General features: G+C 33.0%; 1 protein-coding gene across 1 annotated transcript in view; it reads right to left on the minus strand.

Annotated features, from left to right (window-relative positions):
- Positions 1–5,020: 5,020 nt before the first annotated feature.
- Positions 5,021–17,918, minus strand: part of LOC142318998 (intraflagellar transport protein 140 homolog) — an 80,786-nt gene continuing 67,888 nt past the window's right edge. Inside the window, exons 23-24 of the mRNA XM_075355777.1 lie at positions 14,363–14,462; positions 5,021–6,292 (exon numbers count right to left, since the gene is read on the minus strand). Coding sequence (XP_075211892.1) covers positions 14,365–14,462 — 98 coding nt within the window. The 3' untranslated portion in view covers positions 5,021–6,292; positions 14,363–14,364. The remainder of the gene's footprint in view (positions 6,293–14,362; positions 14,463–17,918) is intronic.

Below are 17,918 nucleotides of genomic sequence, written 5' to 3' on the forward strand. Positions count from 1 at the left end.
GATTCTTCAAATTTCTCAATCATCAGCTTGATGGCGCACGATTTGTTGGAGCATTTTCTCTACCGAATTTTGTTCTAAATTTCCTAATTACAACTTGAAAACTTTTGCCATTTTCAAAAAATGTTTTAATAATAAAAACACGTTGTTCCTTCGTGTAACATTCCATATTAACTAACCGGAATGTATTTAGAATCTGAAAATAAAAATTTCGAATCAAAATTACAAGTAGAAAAAAAATGGCAGCAAAATTAAAATGATACCTCAATTTTGGACACCTTTATATATATGTAAATACACTGTTTCACTACAATACATTGAATACACTATCTATCCAGTGGCCTTTATGATCATAAATGATATATAAGAATCATCAATTGTCATTGCTTTCTCTGAGAGTAATGTTTAATATATGTCCAGTTTTTATCAATGTGATTTTTTTGTAAGTGTATCAACTGGATCACATTTCAGCGGCCAGCATGCTGATGTGTAGCATTGTAATTTAGTGAACAAGACAATGGAAACTGCTTAACTTTCCATTTTTTGAAATAATCCTAGAATGGTACATTATTCTTAACACAGCTATGACATTCTTTATTATTTGTATCTCATACTAGGTTTTCATAAATAATTTGACTATGAGTTTGTTTTTATTTTATCCTATGCCTTCATTTTGGTCATGTAACATCTAGCAGCTCAAAAAATACTTTATCCTCGCTCTTTGCTGTGGTTCTAATGTAACATAATTCCCCGTCAACCCGCTTGTAAGTGATACAAACACAAAGTTGTATCGGCGAGGTAAGTTTTAAAATGACACCGCATGAGTAATAGTTAGGGTGTTCTTAAGGCAGGACGATATAGATCTTTTTGTTATGCTACAAATTTCTGTTCTGGTACCATCCATATGTTTCGGTGTAATTTTTAAGACATTTGTCAAAAATATACATACATATATATATTTGTTTTTCAACCAGCAGATTTTCACTACTGCATACACAAGGTGCGACAATAAAGTAATGAGACTGATTTTTCTTTGCAAGATGTGGCAACCCTTCAGCTTGCGTAGGCACACCATCTTTGACCTTGGTCTATAAGCTAAGTCCAAGCAGCACATTGATGCAACTGCTGCAGGGTAAACACAAACACGTGTTTACTTATTACAGGACAACTCACGACTGAGCAGTTGCATCAATGTGCCGCTTGGACTAGAAGTAGCTTATAGACCAAGGTCAAAGATGGTGTGCCTACGCAAGCTGCAGGGTTGCGGCACATCTTGCAAAGAAAAATCAGTCTCATTACTTTATTGTCGCACCTCGTATATATATATATATATATATATATGTGTGTGTGTGCACAACATTTAATGAATTGTGCGTCTCTATCACTGAACTGACTGATTTGAATCAATTTAATGAATAATTTTACAAAAATAACAGAATTAAATTTACTTTTAATAAAATAATATTTGTTTCATAATAATGGTCTTTTCGTGCGGACTGCGAGTTAGCACCACATCAGAGGCTACACCAATCATTGCCATACTGATTACAAATGGGGTTCTCTTGTAATATCTCCAAAATAATCATCCAAAATTCAAATGGGGTGTTTGAAAGTTAACTTTTGCATACATCATGTACACCGTCGATATAACAAATCACAATTGTTTGTATATGTATACATATTTAAAGTTTGTCAGTATGTTATCGCACCACATAAAGAGTACTTTACTCAATATTTACTGTTCATTCAATGTTTTCTTTACATACATGTAAAGAAAACATACATGTACTTACCACCTACCAATCTGGACAGTGCTGCCAACATTTTAAATATTAAAATAAGTAAAATAAAAATATTTAATATTTAAAATGTAATGTTACCAACCTGATTATTTTAATCAGGTTGGATAACCACCAAGGGAAAAAGGAATTTGCAGTAACCACAACTGAAATTATCAATTAATTCATGTGGATACTGGTAAAAACTACATAAAATTAAAGTAACAATAAAATTATTATAAATACTGTTTCATTGCAACCATTCAAAAAGGGTAACTAAAATAAAATTTGTTCTACATCCTGAACGCTTGTCACTGGGTGGTTTGTGCTATGGCTCACCGATGGGTGGTTTAAATGGCAATTTATGGTCATAGCACGCCGTTGGGTGGCTGAGCACCAGTTGAGACCTGGGCTCATTGTGCGTCATCTCACTGAGACGAGGTTGCTAGTGGGTGCAAGCAGGATGTTGTTTCCATTGGTGACTGGCGAAACATAAGAAGCTGTTCAAATATATGCACCAACTTTTGTTAATCACCCAGTGGCAAGCAACAGCTTGTCATTAATCTGGTTACATGCTGTTTGCCAATGGATGACAAGCCGCCAATTGGCAATTTATATTTTATTACATAAGATACAATGTTTAAAATGATAGTTGATAAAATATCAAACCTTGTCAACGATTAAACCTTTTCTTTCTTTTTCCTGTTTAGCCTCCAGTAACTACCGTTCAGGTACTACTTCAGAGGATGATATGTATGAGTGTAAATGAAGTGTAGTCTTGTACATTCTCAGTCGGCCATACCTGAGATGTGTGGTTAATTGAAACCCAACCACCAAAGAACACCAGTATCCACGATCTAGTTATTCAAATCCGTGTAAAAATAACTGGCTTTACTAGGACTTGAACGCTGGAACTACCAACTTCCAAATCAGCTGATTTGGGGAGACGCGTTAACCACTTGACCAACCCAGTGGGTCAGGGGATTAAACCTAAGACTGGCTGACCTAGAATTCACTACATTCATTTTGTGTTTGAACATTTTTCCTTATTTCAATCTCTAGAATCAGTTCCCAAATTATTTTTTTCCTCCTGAATCACTCTCTCTCTCTCTCTCTCTCTATATATATATATATATATATATATATATATGTATACAAGGTGTCCCATATAAAACGCAACCCAACCTTATATTGGTAGGTATTGAAATAATAAAAAGGTATGTGTAAATGTAAATGTAATTTTTATTATTACCATCCATTTAGACTAAATGTTGGAAGTGGCCGCCATCTTCTTGGATACAAGCTTCAATTCTTTTTACAGCGTTTCTTGCAACTTTTTTCAAAGTTTGTGGCTGGATATTTAATACAGCTTGTTCAATATTGACTTTCAATCGTTCAAGTGTTCGTGGCAATTAAAACCTTATACCTAATAGAAGAAGTAATCAAACCATCAATTACTATTAAAACAATTGGACATCAATGATACTGATCTTATGAATATTCAGACTCCAAAAAAATAGAATTTGAGTCATATATAAAACCACAAAATGATTTATCATCATTTCGACTAATTGAAGTAGATAACCGAATAATTATCCCGTTCTCAACACAAATCCGAATAATCGTATCATCTGACGTAATCCACTCTTAAACAATTCCATCTTTGTTGCTGTAGGCCGCAGTCAAATCTGGAGATCTTGGTGGCCACAAGCCTCGACCGATAACACAATTACCAAAGAATTCCTCGACGAAATCAGAAGTTGAACCTGCGTAGTGCGATGTTGTATATAAATTTTATATACATGTATATATATATGTATAGTATATTAAATCCTTTGCAGTAACCCAGTACTATGCAAAAAGAGAAACATTCGCTCTAAAACCTTGCCATCATTGCCCAAGACATCACGAATGCTGCTGAGTATATTAAACTGACACCGCATAACATATGCAGTCCACGAGAATGTGGTGCACAGTCATGCAGCAGTTGCATCGTGTGCTCAGGGGTGGGTCTCCTCCTGACATTAGACATTCATGTGTGATCCTCGTATGCCCCAACCGTAACCGGCAGAGGACCACTTCCTCACGACGAGAGTTCCTGCAAAGGAGCCCCACGGCAGCACTGAGTCTTTAATCCGTCAAAGTTTACTATCGACGGCAGCTGTCCAGCCACTTTGCCACCTTGCTCGCAGGGATTGTTTTATATGATTAATAACATCAAAAGTAGTAACTCGGGTGGTGAAAGGAGGCTGAATACACGCATCTTTCGCAGCAGAATCTGCCCTCTCATTACCAAGAATCCCAACGTGGCAAGGGATCCAGCAAAAACTACCCCCTTGTTTCGTTTTTCTAACTCAGCGATTTTATCATAAATGCCAACGACGACAGGATGTCCGGAATAAAAGTTTTCCAGTGCCTGGGGAGCACTGTACGAGTCACTGCAAATAAGAATGTTCCTATATTTAGGGCCAACGATACTTAGAGCCCTATCCACAGCGAGGAGTTCCGCGGTGAACACACTTGTAACACCGGGTAGGCCAAACATATAAGTCTGTTCATTGAAAACAAAAGCACAACCAACGTTACCGTCATGCTTCGACCCATCAGTGTATACCACCACGTCTGGGTTCGACTTGGTGAGGAGAAACTGGAACACCTGCTGGTAAACAGTAGGTGGAGTTGATTGTTTATCATATGTTGTAAGATCAAACGTAAAATTTACATGGTTTATTCTCCACGGGGGATTCGAGCACGGACATGATGGAAAGAACGAGGGAGTGCCAACATTCATACGCTGCAGCAGACGTCATGTACGGATACCCACAGGCGCAGTACAACGTGGACGGTCCTCATACTTCCTCAAATTAGGATTCTTAAGAACTGGGTCAAAAGCCCTGAGTAATGCCAACAGGCAGGTATTGGGGCATGTTGTCTTAGGAGGAGGTTGTTTAGTGAGTCCTCTCTCTGATGAGAAACCTCACACACCCAGTCAGGCGTGTAATTTTTCCTTCTGCACAAAAAAAAATGTATAAACTGGTAAGAACATTTCTTTTTAAGATTTGCAAAAGTTTTTTATTTGTTTGTTTAAAAGTAATAAAACTTATTACAAAAGATATTTTACAGTATGGCTGTTGGAAGTGCTTAGCATAAATGCCTACAATACTTAATTTTACATTACAAATTAACTAGAAAAGTAAAAGATGTGTAGGCTACTGGATTGAAATAACAGATCACACTTTCTTTTTACAAACTCAATTTTAATAAAAATAAACAATTTACACCAAAATCTGATAATAAATTCCTGAATAATCCAATGTGCAACAGGAGATTCAGGCTGAAAATAATTCACATGGAAGAAAGATTAAACTAAAAAGAAACAGATTGTGTACACCTGGTGCAGTTTCATCAAAATTAATATGCTAATTGCTTTGTTACATTCATTCATAAGTTGGATTCTGTCTGGAACAGAGTTGGTGAAACCAACAAAAATTAACATACTACTGCAATGTAAAACAACTACAAATTATTAACTGATGTTAATAGACCAACATGGCCATATAGAAACAAATTAATTGATAAAAGGTTACTTAAGAAGCAAAGGAAGGTTGGTCTATAAGACTATGGTATTGGAAGGATGATTTATTACTTTTACTGTTTTCGATTTTATAAAGTATTTTTAACCACAGCTGGTATTATTTTTTTGTACAATTCATTACCAATAAAATAAACTGAATATAAATATTAACATTGCCAACTTCTTCAGCAGAATAATAATGCCATCTCTGCCTTTCACATAAAAAGTTCTAAGATTCAAATTCTGCTAAGGCTTGGCATTTTTCATCCCCTACAGAATTCATCTAACATCAAGAAACTGTAATTGGTTATCAGTCTGCTGTTCTGGAAAATAAATTATATTTGCAGCATATTAAAAACCTCCTAAATAAAAAAAAGATTATAGTAATACATGTGAAATACTGAAAAGTAAAATTTTTATTAAAACTTAAAAATCTTACTTAAAATATGGGTTTACATTTTATTTTTCTAAGTGATACTTTTCTAAATTACTCTACAAATCCTTTAAAATTTTATAAGTAGTACTTCTATTAATCTTAGTATAGTACTATATTACGTAAATAAAAGTTAGTATAAATTTTTCGATTAAAAATCTGTCATGTAAGCAGTCACTCCAAAAAATAATAATTGCACATAGGAAAATTAAATGAAATTGTACAAATACACAAATAAATTTACTTCTCTATTAATATTAAGCTAATAATATAAATAGTTATTATTATTTACTTTATACTGAGACTCTTGATGAAATACATATCCAATAAAATAAAATACAACCTAATTTAAAACAATCTAATATTTACTAAATAATCATCGTGCAGTTGCTTCTAAAAAAGAAAATCACAGACATTCTGGACGGATTACGGTAGTTAAAATCACAAGTGGTAGTATTACCTCTCTTTGCATAACTATGCTTTAATTACAGTCAGTCTAAACAGATGAATCTGAAACAAAATTATAAAAATTTCATCTAACTTACACAAAGCGTAAAGAAACATTTATATTTAAAAAGTTACAGCTTACACCTTACACACTACACATTTGGAAGACTAAATTAAGTTGTGTCCTATAATAAACTTTGTTCTTTTTATTGTTATTCTTAAGATTCTTATTTTTATGGAAATAATAAAACATATAACAAACTCTACAGAATATCAATAGTCATTTTAAAAACCTATACTTTTAGTAATTTACATTTCTTTGTTAAATCAAGATTCTTCATCATTTTCATTAAAATAACCTAAATTAACCATCATGTTCTTTAACACTGACGAAAATAATAGTATTAAATATATTCGAATTCCCTCATTCTTATATCAAATTTATCATCTTTAAAAGGTGTCAACTTCTTTACTGCCACGCCACCATATTGATCATATTACACCAATACAATTCACAATAAATATCAAAATTATTTCTGATAAAATTTACTTTTAAGATCAATCATGCAGAAACAAGTTTCCTGTCACACCTAGCAGATATGTATCCAGATTAGTTAAATCATTACTCTCTCTGAATAATCAATCACTCAACATGCACTTCTTTCATTTTTCATTAGAAATAACAGAGGTTTGGGAATGTCAAATTTGGGCCCATCTATCATGTCTTCCATCAGGAGGCACATAACTACATTCTTTTGTATATTCATTATTGCATGTGGTATAAATTATTTAACTGACTTGCCCAGTGATTATGAAAATAAAATTGCACATCTGAAGTCAGTAAATTACCCAGCAACAATTTCTTTAACATCACCTACTGACTCAGTACTACATATACAATGAATTAAAAAATAAACTTAGATCTAATACTCTAATCCTAAAACTGTGACTGGAATGAAAGATAAAACCATAATGCCCAACCATAAAGAGTTAGTTCTTTGTTTAAACGATAAAACTTAAAGTATTATAAAAAACTGAATCAGGTGAAACAATAAATAATATTATGGCAAAATAAAAAATAGTAAACACATTGGGAATTTTATAGGGGAAAATAAAGATAAAATAAAATGTAGATTTTTAAAACTGTTTTGCATTAAAAGGAAACTGCAGTTGGCAAAGGTTTAAAACTGAAACATTGTATTAAAGAAATGCTTCCTTTATTAGCTTCAAATATTAATAGTAATTTCACTTATGGCTAATGTCATAATAGGCGTTTTTAAGTGAAAATTACCAAAATAGGTCATCAGATTTGCCAATCATATTGAAATTATTAATTTTAACGCTACTAAAGGTTATGTGGTGCTTTGGGAAATAACAGATTAAGGAATAAGAATACTTAAAAAGAACCATTTCATGCTAATTTTCAAAGCTTAGACTAATTTTAGGAAAAATTAAATGAGATAATTCCAGTGAACTTTAAAATCCATCAGTTTCAAAATAATGTTACCACATATATGTCTAGTGTAATATTGGCAGACACAACACTAGCAGCTCAGATGTCAGCGGGAGTACAGTATACGTAGTATACATATGCTCTTGCACAAGCGTCACTCCCACATATAGATGACCATGCAGATCACCCACCATAGCGGGGGCTGCAGCCCCACCGCTCCAATAAAAGAGCATACACGAGAGTGAATTTTCAATTCATCGTCAACTACTGCCTGGAGAAGACCAAGAAGAAGAGGAAAAAGAAGATGGAAGAAGACAGAAGTTCCCTGGCCAGCTAAACGTGGGGCCTCCTGGCAGATACCAGCATCCCCACTGGAACAGCAGGCCTGGCCAGCCCGCTGAGGGAGCTGCTGAGTGCAGATGCTACCTTCCCGCTCCATCCCAACCCATAGGGGAAAACACCCACCTTCTGGCAATTCTGGCTGCCACACCACCCCCCTGTTCCAAGCCCTGAGGGGCTTTACCAGAGGTTGTCTTTAGACCCTTTAACTAATTACATCTCACAATCATCAGCTAGGCCGCAGTCGGAGTGCCACCAATGCAAATGCGTCGGCAGACATTTACATCAGTAAAAATTATTATCTCAGTCAGCTCCCAGAGCTTCAGTCACCATGGCCAGCAGACTCAAGAAGAACTGCCTCAGCCACGTCAGTGGAAGACAACTAATGTCGACCCAACACTGCAGGGATCTGGAGGCCTCCACTGCCATGCTGTAGTGGAGACCCAACTGCTACTGATGGGAAGCCCGGTTTGATTTTAATGGACAAGCTGCAACTCCCTGACTACAGCCGAGTCGATTTTGCCGCAGACCAGCTTCTGGACCCAACAGTTCTTCACAGAGCTAGCGCAAAAATTACCCTTTTCAAGGCCACCACTCCAAAAACCTCAAACAACCGTTTTCAGGGCTATCACAAGGTTTTAAATTACATGTTGTTGAAGCTCAGGGCTACCACAAGGTTTTAAATTACAATGTGCCAGCGAAGCCATTCAGCGACAATAGGATGTTATGAGACAGGTAACCTTTAGAAATCACTTTTTGACAACATTGAAGTTTTCAAACACAAATCATCAACCCTGAGCTAGAATCTGAAGAGAAATCGTCAGCACTACATAAATAAAATGTCAATAAAAGTCCCAAAATAAAACAAAAGTTATAACCAAAAGCCACACTAACAAAGAGCTACAAAAGGGATCATGAACAAACTGTTTGTAAACTTTTATAATACATCTAATGTTGATTATCTCCTCAACATAGAATGAAAGATTGGGGGTTTAAAATTATTATACAGATGTATAATAGAACAAAACAGAATGGAACACAAAGATAGTGGGAGAACTTGTATCTCCCTACTAATCACACAACCTGGACAAATGTCCCTTGCTGCTGTATCTTTCATTTACCAGGAGGGCAATTATTTATTTAGTGGTGGTTATAACTATTTTTTTTAAATTTATCGGCGGATTTATTAGCTGTGTTCTGATCCTTAAGACCGGAGCTGACCACGGGAGACTAGCTGTATATGAATTTCATTCTCCTGGTGCGATTTCATGCCAGGAGAACAAAGTCCCTCCCTTGAAGTCCTTTTGGAGCTATAACCTTCCGACCTAGCAGAAATCACCTTTCTGGGACATTCCACCATTTGAGTCCATTGGAGGATGCAATGCACTCCCCTTTCCAGAGGAAGTTACATATGGTGACGTCAAGAATAATAATAAAGATGACTACTTTAAAGAAAAGTACAACAGTTTCTATTAACACCAAATACGATAAAAAGCACAGAAAATTTTTTTTAACTAGAAAATTATAAAAATATAGTGGATATGCATCAATTTTGGGAACAAAAACTCTCAATGAACTTATTAAATTACTTATTTCTAACTTCTTCTGTGGGAGATTACTAATTTAACATTTTTACTCAATTTTTGAACTTAACAGAAATTTTGTTAATATGGAAGTAAAATAATAAGAAATAAATTTTCCTAAAAATATGAAACTATATTTTACCACTACCAAGATTCTGGCATTTACCATAATACATTAGTTTCAAAATAATTTCATAATAATCAATTACCAATTCAAGCACTGTTAAGTGCTTGACAGTTCCTATAATTCATCATTGCTTATGAACTGACTTCATCAAACTACAAAATATGAATGCATATTATTAAGCAACAACAAAACTGCCTTTCCTGAGCCATTTCTCCCACTATCAGTTTTGAATAAAATCCACAACTTCCAACTATTTAATGGTGACCATGCATATTCTGACCTGTAGTGGGCTTATATTAGTAACCATTGTTCTTTGCGAATATCAACATCAGGACACAAAAAAATCGCAAAAGACATTAGCCATCAACTTGCACTTAGGCAGATGTTTTTAACATTTTCATGGTTATTTCAGTGACTGAAGGTGATGCCACTCACAGACATTTGTTTCAGCAATGCTATTTTTTTTTTGTCTTCAGTCATTTGACTGGTTTGATGCAGCTCTCCAAGATTCCCTATCTAGTGCTAGTCGTTTCATTTCAGTATACCCTCTACATCCTACATCCCTAACAATTTGTTTTACATATTCCAAATGTGGCCTCCTTACACAATTTTTTCCTTCTACCTGTCCTTCCAATATTAAACCGACTATCCCAGGATGCCGTAGTATGTGGCCTATAAGTCTGTCTCTTCTTTTAACTATATTTTTCCAAATGCTTCTTTCTTCATCTATTTGCCACAATACCTCTTCATTTGTCACTTTATCCACCCATCTGATTTTTAGCATTCTCCTATAGCACCATATTTCAAAAGCTTCTAATCTTTTCTTCTCAGATACTCCGATTGTCCAAGTTTCACTTTCATATAAAGCGACACTCCAAACATATACTTTCAAAAATCTTTTCCTGACATTTAAATTAATTTTTGATGTAAACAAATTATATTTCTTACTGAAGGCTCGTTTCGCTTGTGCTATTCTGCTTCGTCCATCTTTAGTAATTCTACTTCTCAAATAAAAAAATTCTTTTACCTCCATAATCTTTTCTCCTCCTATTTTCACATTCAGTGGTCCATCTTTGTTATTTCTACTACATTTCATTACTTTTGTTTTGTTCTTGTTTATTTTCATGCGATAGTTCTTGCGTAGGACTTCATCAATGCCGTTCATTGTTTCTTCTAAATCCTTTTTACTCTCGGCTAGAATTACTATATCATCAGCAAATCATAGCATCTTTATCTTTTCACCTTGTACTGTTACTCCGAATCTAAATTGCTCTTTAACATCATTAACTGCTAGTTCCATGTAAAGATTAAAAAGTAACGGAGATAGGGAACATCCTTGTCGGACTCCCTTTCTTATTACGGCTTCTTTCTTATGTTCTTCAATTATTACTGTTGCTGTTTGGTTCCTGTACATGTTAGCAATTGTTCTTCTATCTCTGTATTTGAACCCTAATTTTTTTTAAATGCTGAACATTTTATTCCAGTCTACGTTATCGAATGCCTTTTCTAGGTCTATAAACGCCAAGTATGTTGGTTTGTTTTTCTTTAATCTTCCTTCTACTATTAATCTGAGGTCTAAAATTGCTTCCCTTGTCCACTCTTCTTCCACTCTCCTCTCAATTCTTCTGTATAGATTCTAGTTAAGATTTTTGATGCATGACTAGTTAAACTAATTGTTCTGTATTCTTCACATTTATCTGCCCCTGCTTTCTTTGGTATCATGACTATAACAGTTTTTTTGAAGTCTGATGGAACTTCCCCTTTTTCATAAATATTACACACCAGTTTGTATAACCTATCAATCGCTTCCTCACCTGCATTGCGCAGTAATTCTACAGGTATTCCATCTATTCCAGGAGCCTTTCTGCCATTTAAATCTTTTAATGCTCTCTTAAATTCAGATCTCAGTATTGTTTCTCCCATTTCATCCTCCTCAATTTCCTCTTCTTCCTCTGTAACACCATTTTCTAATTCATTTCCCCCGTATAACTCTTCAATATATTCCACCCATCTATCCACTTTACCTTTCGTATTATATATTGGTGTACCATCTTTGTTTAACACATTATTAGATTTTAATTTATGTATCCCAAAATTTTCCTTAACTTTCCTGTATGCTCCGTCTATTTTACCAATGTTCATTTCTCTTTCCACTTCTGAACACTTTTCTTTAATCCACTCTTCTTTCGCTAGTTTGCACTTCCTGTTTATAGCATTTCTTAATTGTCGATAGTTCCTTTTACTTTCTTCATCACTAGCATTCTTATATTTTCTACGTTCATCCATCAGCTGCAATATATTGTCTGAAACCCAAGGTTTTCTACCAGTTCTCTTTGTTCCGCCTAAGTTCGCTTCTGCTGATTTAATAATTTCCTTTTTAACATTCTCCCATTCTTCTTCTACATTTTCTACCTTATCTTTTTTACTCAGACCTCTTGCAATATCCTCCTCAAAAATCTTCTTTACCTCCTCTTCCTCAAGCTTCTCTAAATTCCACCGATTCATCTGACACCTTTTCTTCAGGTTTTTTAACCCCAATCTACATTTCATTATCACCAAATTATGGTCACTATCAATGTCTGCTCCAGGGTAAGTTTTGCAGTTAACGAGTTGATTCCTAAATCTTTGCTTAACCATGATATAATCTATCTGATACCTTGCAGTATCGCCTGGCTTTTTCCAAGTGTATATTCTTCTATTATGATTTTTAAATTGGGTGTAGGCAATTACTAAATTATACTTCGTGCAAAAGTCGATCCCCTCTTTCATTCCTTTTGCCCAGCCCGTATTCACCCACTATATTTCCTTCCTTGCCTTTTCCAATGCTTGCATTCCAATCTCCAACTATTATTAAATTTTCATCCCCTTTTACGTGTTTAATTGCTTCATCAATCTCTTCGTATACACATTCTACCTCATCATCATCATGGGCGCTTGTAGGCATATAGACTGTAACAATCGTTGTCGGTTTAGGTTCTAATTTTATCCTTATTACAATGATTCTATCGCTATGCGTTTTGAAATACTCTACTATCTTCCCTATCTTCTTGTTGATTATGAAACCTACTCCTGCCTGCCCCTTATTTGAAGCTGAGTTCATTATTCTAAAATCACCTGACCACCAAAAGTTGCCTTCCTCTTCCCACCGAACCTCACTAATTCCTACTACATCCACATTTATCCTATCCATTTTTCTTTTTAAATTTTCCAGCCTACCAACCTTTTTTAAACGTCTAACATTCCATGCTCCGACTCGGAGAATGTTATTTTTTAATTTTCTGGTGACCCCCTCCTTAGTAGTCCCCATCTGGAGATCTGAACGGGAGACTAGTTTACCAATGCTTTATAGCAATACTATAAAGCAGCCAAATTTTATAGCTAATCATAACAGAATCCAGAAATTTATCATATAATTTTAGTGTAGAATATCAAAAATTCCAATAGAGCATTCACATTTACTTGTGATTTTCTATTAATATGTTGTGCTCAAAATACACATTTTTTTTATTGTAGATTTATTTTTTATTGTTATAAATTTTTTATTGATAGCTTTACCAAAAACTGCCTAAAAAACATTTGAAAAAAAAATAATTTCCTAATTCACAAAAATGACTTATCTTTGTTTTTATTCAGCACATTTTTCATCATGCAGTCATAACATTGTGAAAATTTTATATCACTTCGAAACATTCCTTTCATTTATGGTCTAACGTTGTATACAGTAACCCATGGATTTTAACTACTATCATGTTTTGAAAGTCCACAGAAATGTTTTACTGACTAAATTTCTAATTTGGTGGTGTTGCCAGTCATCTTACTCATTTAAAAACTTGACAGCTTATAAATAAATCATCAATGAAGGTGCACAGCAAACAATGTCAACAGTCTAATAAACCTAGGATTGCCCATCCTAGGATTACCTAGGATTGCCTAGTGTTCCATTCTTAACAAGAAAAATTACAAGTTTTTATTGAAATATAATAGCCTCCCAAAAGGAGATTTTTTTTTTATAGAAAATATATTTTTGGTATTTATCAAGTCTAAGAATATCAATCAGTAATTTTTCAGCAAGCCTTTCTTTTTTGCTACTGAAAAATGGTATTATTGTAAAAGAAATAAAAGTAATGTACATATTAAAACCTAAAGAAAAATTTACGTAACATTAATGCAAAGGATTTTTTCAAATATAATCTAACAAAACAACAAAACTAACACATGAAACTGAATATAGTTTATAAACCTTACAAAAATAACAATTACAGGCTGTAAAACTCATACGTTCTAATAGAAAACAAACTGCATAACATTACTCCATTTTGACATGAAAAAATTGATCTTACTAAGAGGAATAGAGCAATTAAATTAGTTTAACATGTTGCCAATATAAAGCACCACTCAAATATTAGACTACTATTCCAAATGAAACAAAACTGATCATGTTATTTCAAAATGAGTATATGTGAGTTTACTACTTTTAAATCAATAGAGTATAAACAGATATTCACTTGTATGCTCCTTAAAAGGTTAACACACAAGTCTTTTAACAAGAAATAAAAGATATTAAAAACCTAATAAAAATTTTACGATAAAATAAATTGCTTATTCTGTTACAATTCAGAATTTAAACATACTTTTACATTACATCTACTTCTTCAACCACTTCTTCTATTTCTTGTTCCCTTGAATCATCTTCTGGAGTTGTACTTGAAAGACCTAAGCGTTCCATGATATCTTAAAGAGAATAAAAAATAAACCAATTAAGAGAAATATATTTGTTTAAGAGAATTACATAATTACTCAAAAATAAAGTTGATAAATTTTTATGAAATAATATAAGCCAAATTAAATTTCAGTAGTTTACAAAGTAAGGAAACATAATTTTTAAATTCATACTTATAGAGTTTTATTACAGCGGCACATTTTATTTATTCTCTTGAAAAATATTTTGAGACTTTTTTTATCTAACCTGACATACTACAAGGCAATCTTGAAGATGCCGTAGTCATTCTCTAGCGTAGAAAAATTTCATACCAGGGTTATGGTATGAGGAGGTTATGGGAAAATGAGGAGTGAAGTAGATTCCTACTGCATTCTCCACTGAGGCAAATAATGTTGAAAACAAGGTTGTCAAACTGATCAAAATTCAGCTGATATTCAGCCCAAGTGACATCTTCAGTCAGTACACAATAGGTACTGTCTGTATAGTCTACATCAGTAACTCAGAGAAAGTAACTAAGAATGAAACCTCTCATAGCTCAGGTGATTTAAATGTTCCTGTTAAAACTTGCCTGGGGTTAGCTTAACATCTTATCCAGGATTTAAATTAAATTTTATTATAGGCTTAGTTCAAATACTTTGGCAAATTTAATAATTTTTTTGTCGTATTAGTAATTAAAAACTAAAAAGGTTTTACTTTTAAGTAAAACTAAAAACGTTTAACAGCATATTATAATAACAATACCTAAAAAGTAACTAATAAAACTAAAATAAAAATATTACAACACTAACAAAAAAAAAGCTGATCTCAGAGATGAGAGCATTTAAGACAAAAAAGGGCATTAATCAAAGTGTTATGAAAATACATTAACAATTTCAGACACACAATTTTTCATTTGAAATTTGTTCAATTGTTTATTTGAGATAATCTTTGTTAAAAGAAAAAACACATAGTAATGTAAATCCTTTACTTTCATTAATTTCTATAGTCTGAGTACATAATGAAATATTATTAACATTTATGAAGTGTAAGCAAAATCTTTTTATATCCTCCTACCATAAGTCAAAACACCACTGTATTTTTTTAATTAGAAAAATGTTAATTTATATTGGCAGGGATTACTAAAATAAAAGACACTGAACTCTAAATAAGACAAAACTGTACTGAATGTCTCTCGAAATTAATGGACAAGTTTTATGAGTCACGCTAAATTTGCTACTGTACAAGGTAGTGACACTAAATTTGCTATTATACAAGGTAGTGTGCAAAATGAAAACAATTAATTAACATTATTTTGATGTAATGCATTTTACACTCACTTCTTTTAGTACTTAGCTACAAAAAGTTAGTAATGTTTTCTAACATTACTTAAAAGTAAAATAGAACACAAATATAAAATTGTCTGATGAAGAATTTGTGACCCCAGATGAGTGAAATCAAAGGTGATGTGGAAGTCAACAATTTATGATTATACTAATGTAAATGATATCATATATTTTTACTTACCTAATTATTTACATACATTATGGGCATACACAAGCCAATCACTTTTAACACTAATGTAATCTCACTCAACTCTTGTAAGTTATAAGTAACTACAGACAACAGCTGATACTCCACGAGAGTTAACACTTAATTCACTGAAATCTGTGTTTATAAAGAGTTCAATTCAAGATAATTGGTTTTAAATAAGTTCTCCACAAATTAAAAAAAAAAGATATAAAATCATTTAAACCAGTGTTTCTCAACCACTGGCCCATAAGATAATGCTACCAACCCCTGAACAAATTGGTCCACAAAAAAGATTAAACTTTAAAAATATGAGAAAAAATTCATATAACAGCAATAATAAAACTTATATACCATATTATAATTATTTAATAGTTTTTGATACATATGCATTGACAAATACTGGTGTAGGTTTAATTTATTGAATGCATTTTATTCTTTGTACAATCAACAACAATAACTAGCCTGCAACGCATGAAGTGTAGTAGCAGACGATATCAAAACAACACCACACTAAAGAATGTGGCTTTGGCAATGCCTTTGTTTTATGACTTAGCTATGCGCATTTTCAATTTATTGAAAACAATACATTTACAATTACATTCATTACTTTGGACAATCAACTAATTTATTTTAGTGTACTGTTGTAGTGAAGTAGTTTATTTTTAATTATTGCAAAAACATACATATTTATTCGTCTTAAAATGAGTAAAAAAAGACAAGGAACTTTACATCATAATTTTTCCGCACTGAAAGTTCTACTCCAGGAAATGAAAATATAGAAGAATCAAGTTAAGAGAATCGAGAACAGAAAATGAATGTCCACCAAACAAGAAAAATAAATCTGCTTTCATAAGGTGTTACAATAATGAGTACTTGAAATATGGTTTTATACTTTGGGAAGATTCTACAGAAGATGATGTACGTTCAATGTGCATAATATTTAAGGAAGTTAAGAATAATAATACCATAAAACCGTATAAAATCAAGACATCCCAAAATAGAACAGAAACCACTGGAATATTTTGAACGACAAAAACAAGAATTTAATCTCCAAAAGAAAAAAATTTAAATCAACTTTTAATCAAAATAAATCACAATTGAAATGTTCATATTTATTTGCACCGTATATAGCCAAAACAAAAAACCCGTTCACAACTGGAGAAAGTTTAATTGAACCAGTATTAATTGATGTTTGTAATGAAATTTTTGGACTCTCAGCTGCAGATTAGATCAATTCCTTCTTTAAATGATACGATTAGTTGTCAAATTGAAACTCTGAAAATATGAATAACATTTAATAAAAAGTATATGATGGTAGTAAAGAATCACCAATGTTTGCCATCCAGATCAATGAATCATGTGATATTTTCATCTGCTATTTATGGAATACTGACTATTCTTCTTAAGGAATTAAAGAAGAATTATTATTTTGCAAAGATTTAGATTCCTACACGACAAGTTCTGAAATCTTTTGATTAATCAAATTTGTATATTAATAACCATTATTGAAATTGAAAAAAGTATTGGTCTGTGTATCAACAAAGCACCAAATATGGCTCAAAAACATTGCAGAGTAACAAAAAGGATTCAAGAAATCGCTTCTGCTGACAACATTGCATAATATATTGCCAGCACTTAGCAGCACACACATCATCAGCAGCACTTAGAAATATTTCATCTGAATTAAATGATGTACTCCTGGAATCGACAAAAATTGTTAATTTCATAAAGAATATTGATATTAACCCTTGATTATTTACCATGTTTGTTAAAAGGCAGTATAACACCAACATCTCTTACTTCATGCACAAGTAAGATGACACTCATGTGAGTAAAAGTGCTCACAACACTTTATGAATTAGGACGAAAGTGGAGATATATTTTTGATAGAAAAATTGTCTTTGTTATCAAACTGTTTTCCCAGTATGCATTGGATTGCAAAACTACAATATTTAAAA

This window comes from Lycorma delicatula, chromosome 2, assembly GCF_047948215.1.
Source record: "Lycorma delicatula isolate Av1 chromosome 2, ASM4794821v1, whole genome shotgun sequence".
Classification (NCBI taxonomy): domain Eukaryota; kingdom Metazoa; phylum Arthropoda; class Insecta; order Hemiptera; family Fulgoridae; genus Lycorma; species Lycorma delicatula.